This window comes from Populus trichocarpa, chromosome 4, assembly GCF_000002775.5.
Source record: "Populus trichocarpa isolate Nisqually-1 chromosome 4, P.trichocarpa_v4.1, whole genome shotgun sequence".
Lineage (NCBI taxonomy): Eukaryota > Viridiplantae > Streptophyta > Magnoliopsida > Malpighiales > Salicaceae > Populus > Populus trichocarpa.
Window position 1 is genome coordinate 6167688 of NC_037288.2, and position 5930 is coordinate 6173617.

The 5930-nt window shown below is 35.1% G+C and overlaps 1 protein-coding gene across 1 annotated transcript; it reads right to left on the reverse strand.

Moving 5' to 3' along the window:
• Positions 1 to 869: 869 nt before the first annotated feature.
• LOC7494525 (proteinaceous RNase P 1, chloroplastic/mitochondrial) lies at positions 870 to 5425 on the reverse strand. The gene is made up of 6 exons (XM_002305225.4): positions 3800 to 5425; positions 3326 to 3415; positions 3044 to 3225; positions 1865 to 1985; positions 1258 to 1326; positions 870 to 1158 (listed from the first exon to the last, which is right to left on the reverse strand). The coding sequence occupies exons 1-6, from the start codon at positions 4982 to 4984 to the stop codon at positions 1060 to 1062; spliced, it is 1746 nt and encodes a 581-aa protein (XP_002305261.2). The 5' UTR covers positions 4985 to 5425; the 3' UTR covers positions 870 to 1059.
• Positions 5426 to 5930: the final 505 nt, after the last annotated feature.

Below are 5930 nucleotides of genomic sequence, written 5' to 3' on the forward strand. Positions count from 1 at the left end.
TATTTTTTTTGTTAGTTTATTTTTTGTTGTATTTTTTTTATTCATATTATTTAATTTACTAATTAAACCAATGATTTGGATCTCATTTTTTTTTCTTAACATTCTTTTTTTAGGTCAATTTTTTTTTTTATATCAACCCGCAACAGGCCACAAATCTAGTACAAACTATAACAAAAAAGAAAAAGAAAAAGAACAATCAATACTCAAATTTGCGAACTACACTATCTTTCCGAGCTATTTCTCTCAAATCAAGCTTGCTGGACAATAATTTAACAGTAACATCAGAGGCTGATAGATAGATTTAGAGGCTGTTAGATTGGTTATTTGGTTCTACTTTATAATCCAATTAGTATCTGTAAACTCTAAATGATCCTCTTGTACTAAATTTCTGCGTAAAAATCACATTTGGAGGGAGAGTCTAAGGCTGTAAACATAATTTTTCATTAGTAAATGCTAGCTCTCTTTTTAGTTGCAATCTTACTTTCATCATTTTGTCTTTGTTTGAATCTAAAATTGGTAGTGTGTGTGTGTGTGTGTGTGTGTGTATATTGCAACATAGCCTGGAAAGTATAGATTAGTAGTTTAAAATATTATCATTATTAATAATTCGTCTTGCAGCTGGTCTGAGCAAACTGCAGACTCCAGGAAGGGTTTGCAAGTTACTTTAAATTCATTTAATTTCATTTATTATAAAATAAAGCACGACATCTACTTGCATTGCTTTCACACTCTCCCATGGAGGAGTCGACATCTGGATATTCAACAAAGCAGAGTGAAAATCTTCTCGAACCAATTTGACTACCGGGTGCTCATCGTCGTACCATTGTCTCTTATTTCCTCATTATTAAACGGAGAGAACATAACATTCATAAATAAAACGGCAAGAAGCAAAGTATCTTATTGATTCCACATGGTATATATAATGATCGAAAAATCACAAGAGTGAAAATGTATGATATAAATCTCTCAATCCCTCTCTCTGATGCGAATACATGCTCGTTCATGCAAAAATACTTGCCAGGAATGGAACCCGTCCCTGCTGATGAGCATAATCATGAATCATCTTTTGACAGGTCGGGTGGCACACAACCACTGTCTTGGAGTCTCAAGATCATCGCCTGTGGTTGTTGGGACATGCCAACCACCATTTTCTGATTCCTGCATTAACAATACCATCATATACCAAAATCTCTTAGAAATTCCGTGTTTTGATACAAAAGATTACCGAAATTGCACACTGCAGGTTGAACATCTCACCTGAATAACAATTGAATACGGCGGAGGCATGTGCAGAGCAATTCCAGATCGTGATACCGAGAGCCGAACCTGCAAAATTTTCAAAGAAAGATGAGTTTCTATAATGCATGGCATTATCAATTCTACTACCAATTATAGTATAACATGTTTTTATTGATGAACTTCAATTAGTCACAGTCCTGGGTGGGTTCAAACTGGACACTCTGAACTCCAAGTAAACTTCGGCACAATCTGTAGTGTCTTTTATGGAATACATGTATTAGTTTATATTAATTTCAGTAGCCGTCTTAAGAAATGTGAGGGGAAAATGCTGTAAAATATGAGGAATACTTGTATCCCCACAAGAAGCCGAATGCAATGAACCAACAGATCAAGCAACACAAGACTGTATAAAATAAATGGATCCAGAGGAAAACTTGGAAGCCAAACATGCACAACATCGTGGGTTTATCACCAGAAGGTACCTAGTTTAGGAAACAAACATATAAACTGAAATGAAGAGGTTTCCCCCACTTGTCAGTCAGATCAAAGCTAGTTTTGCAAATCTATGAACCGGACAGCATAAAAGGTACAAGTATGTCACATGCATCTAAGAGAGTTGAAGTACCTGATGCTTTTCCTTCCATCTTGGAAAAAAGGAAGTCCCTAGCAACTGGAACAAGTGGTCCCTCATTTCATCATTTGTCACCAGTAAACACTTGCAACTAACAGCAGCATATAACCAGTACCTGTAAATAAAGATGGCACAAATTCAGCAAAGGAACTACAAAGGAGATAATGCCAAACAAATTGTTAGGATGCACCGTAGCACTTGGTTGTGACACTTTATAAAGTTCTATCCCATGAAATTTGGTAAGAAAGATGATGGTTTTTAAAGATTCTACCCTGAATCCTCAAATATCAAATAATAGAAAACATTGCATACTCAACAAGTTGTTATCTTTCCATCTCCCAAAACCTATGGCATGCAGCAGAAATAGCAGTTCCGCTTGTTAGGACGGACCCAAACCCCACCTCTAGACAGAATGAATTAATGCAAAATTTGATCCTTTGATACTCCAATCAATAAAAATAATTACCTTGCAGAAAATCCTAGATTCAAGTTTAGATTTCCAATAATAGAGGATAAAAAATCATTCATCTAGTATGCAGTGTTGAAAGAAGAATTTTCTTGGATTTCCACGCATCCAAGGCAATATTCTTGGGATTGGATACGTTTCTTGCTTCTTTGTCCTGTAACTTCAGGGGCATTGAGTGGTATTTCATTGGCTAATATTCAGAAAGATTGATGCATTCTTCTGGTTGAGCTTTACTTCTCTTTTTCCAGCAACCAAATTTATTCACAAAGAGGTTATTGTGCATTCTTTTTGGGGCTAATAAAGTTTTCAGAGAGAGAGAGATTGGACGTCCAATGCTCATGCTAACAGGTTGTTGATTTGTTGAGAGTTTTGAAAGAGGAAATAATTGCAAGAACTTCTGGTACTGTGCCATATATGCAGTCTTTTGGTGTTTCCAGATGGAGAGTTAAGCAAGACTTTTAAATAATTACACAGCATGAGACATGTATTATGAGAGAAAATAGAATTTTGTTTTGCTTTACTTGGTGTAATTTTGTGGAAGCTTTTCGTAGCAATTACTTCGCTGATATTTACAGGGACTGGAGTGCACTTATTTTATGATTTTGGTTCTTAGTATGTCTTCAATGCAGACTTCATAGCAAAGAACATGCAAAACAAGGCAAGTACATATGAATACAAATCATATGGTTCATAAAATGCACTCTCACCAATCATCATTGGAACCAGCCGGAGTAGCATAAAGTGCACCAGAATTTTTCCACCTCTCTAGCAATTTCTTGTTATAAGGACTCTGAGCTGGACCCCCATTTACACGACTTTTGTGCAAAATAACTAGTGGAAATTTCTTGGATGGACTCATATCATGTAATCGATTTACAACATTATTAAGCTACAAAACAAAAGAAGCATTCAGCATCCCAACAGCATACCCTTCTCTGAAGAAAAATAAGAGATGTAATCTCATAAAACTTGCTCAACATGCCACTTACCTGGGAAAAGTTGAAAGTCTGTTGATTGATAAGACTAACATTAGCTCCATCTACAACTGCATCAAATGGACCATGCTGCTGCAGCCACTCCTGAATCAATTCACTGCGTACATCAGTTATAGCTTGTTGGCAATTATTTTAAAGTATTATTACCCTTAAGAATAAACATACAAAGTGAGTATCCATCATTTTCTATTCTACTATTCTTAAAAAAATCCAATAACCCCAACAAGTTACATAGTATGTTGACATTTTGATATGAGAAGAAGAATCTATTCATAAACAAACTAGTGATATAAGAGTGATCGCATAGACCCATAGAGCCAATTCTTGTAATATGAAGCAAATTTTGATTAAAGTTCTCATATAGAAACTCTTTTTTATGCACAAGCAGTGGCAACGTGGAAACCAAAAGCGTTAAATTGATCAATCATTCACTGAACCTTTTGTTAGAGACAAGGAGTGGTGTCATACCTGGAACTGAATAAAATCAGCCTTAACCTCTCTTCCAAAAGCCAACTTAGATAATGAGATAGCAAAGTTTTCTGTCTCTCTTGGATCGATATCAATACAAGCAAGTCTCTCACCACAAGAACCACAAACACCCTTCTTATCCATTTGAGTCCTGACCACTCTCCACTGTCCATGCCCTAACCACCCTTGTCCATGCCAACCTCCCCCTCCCCTTACAACTCCTTCCTTCACCTTAATCACATCCCAATCCCCCTTCCCAATTTTTGCAGCATGCTCAGACTTGAACCAATCTTCAATAACCCCTACAGTTGACTCCATAACCTGCCTCACAGAGGTTCGCAACCGATGCAGCAATTCATACATCTTGTCAGCATTGTTTACATCAGCACTAAGTTTCAAAAGAGAGGAAAGCTCAGGCTCTTCAGCCACAACCCCAGATTCAATCATATGTGCATCAACTTCATAAGCTTTATCAACCATCCCTTTCTTACAAAATCCAAACAAAGGTGGACCATAAGACCTCAGCTTCGGCATAATACCAAAACCCTTCATTTGCTTTACCAAATCAAAAGCCATTTCTGGATCTTCCATTACAGAAGCCAACCTTGCCGCATTTGTAAATGTAGCCTCGTTAGGAGGAACTTTATCAATAATCATCTGCTGAAATATCTCGAAACCCCTTTTACAAGCCAACTTCAAATCACTTCCATTTTCACCTCTATTTTGAGAGCACAAATAAAGCATCACATTATAATGGTGTTGATTAAGCTCAACCCCATTCCTCCTTGCCTCATCATACAACCTAAGCCCTTCAACAACATCGCCAACTTTCGAACACATATCTAGCTTAAACCTAAGCACTCCCTCTGGCGCATCTCGCCGCGCTTTCTTTTTCAACCTTTTAGAAACTACATTCCCACCCACAGCTTTCTCATCACTCTGCGATGTCGCAGAGATTGCCGAGTTGCAAAATGTGGCCTTTTTCTTCATGAACAAATTATGGGCTCCAATAAAGTTTGAATCCTTTATGTGTTTTGCAAATAAATAACTATGATTACAGCAGATGGGGCTATTCTTAAAGAATGAAAGCAAATGGGTTTTCTTAGTGAAGTAAGAGCAAAAATTTTGAGAGGTTTTTGCATTAAAAGAAGGTGCAAAAAAAGTACTGCTTCTACACAGCAGCATTACAGACAGATATTGATAATTTCCTCTTTCAAATTATTGTGTTTCTACCAAGCAACAATCATTAAAACTAAATTAGCAACCATAAACTACAAGAAATTAACCAAAAATAATTATTTTTGGCAGGCAAAGTTTCTTCATTTTTTAGCAGAGAAAAACATTAAAGTTTCAATTTTGATGCAATACAGAATCAGAAAATCAGTTAGTTGAGAGAAAGAGAAAACCTTGAGGTCCTGGGATTCCTTGAAATCCATGAATTTGGACTGTCATAGCCAAAAACCCAAGGATTTAGGATTTTTGTGGAGAAGAAGAAGGTGCTGCGTCAGCTATTTGATAAAACCGGATCCTAAAGGACAAGTAATGTGGGTTGAGTGTTTCGAGCCAGATAATCTCTGAGCACTATGGTGACTGGGGTAATGTATCTGTTCCTTTCCATTTTAACCCCCTTTTTTTTTTTAGAGATTTCTTAGGCAAGAATAATCCTTTTGCCTTTGGATTTTAAACATGCTGCTGTAACTCAATTTTAACCGTTAGTTTTTAATTTAATTTAATTTTATAGGATTTAAAATGTAAAATTTAAAATTTAAAATTTAAAATTTAAAATTTAAAATTTAAAATTTAAAATTTTATTTTAATAAAAATAATGATTTATCAGCTTACATAAAAACTAAAAAATATAATATATTTTTATCTTTATTATTAAAATAAGATTAATTATCCATTTTCAAATTTAATTCTTAATCAAATTTAAATTTTAAAGAAAAAAATGAATTTATTTAGAATTTTATTTTACACGATGGAACTCTTTCACACTAAATAGTAAATACATATCTTAATATATAAATACAGGGGAGACAATTAAAAAAAAAAAACCAGGGGAGGAAAAAAATTACAAAAAAAAAATATAGGGAGACATTGCAAAAAAGAAAAAAACATTACCTAAAAAAAA

Bases quoted from the DNA above. Each gene is read 5' to 3' on its own strand.
- LOC7494525 (XM_002305225.4), bottom strand. From the start codon at position 4,984: ATGCTGCTGTGTAGAAGCAGTACTTTTTTTGCACCTTCTTTTAATGCA. The intron at 3,416-3,799 runs GTATGACACCAC...GAATTGATTCAG, and splicing joins CTGATTTTATTCAGTTCCAG to GAGTGGCTGCAGCAGCATGG. The intron at 1,327-1,864 runs GTACTTCAACTC...AAAATTTTGCAG, and splicing joins GATGGAAGGAAAAGCATCAG to GTTCGGCTCTCGGTATCACG.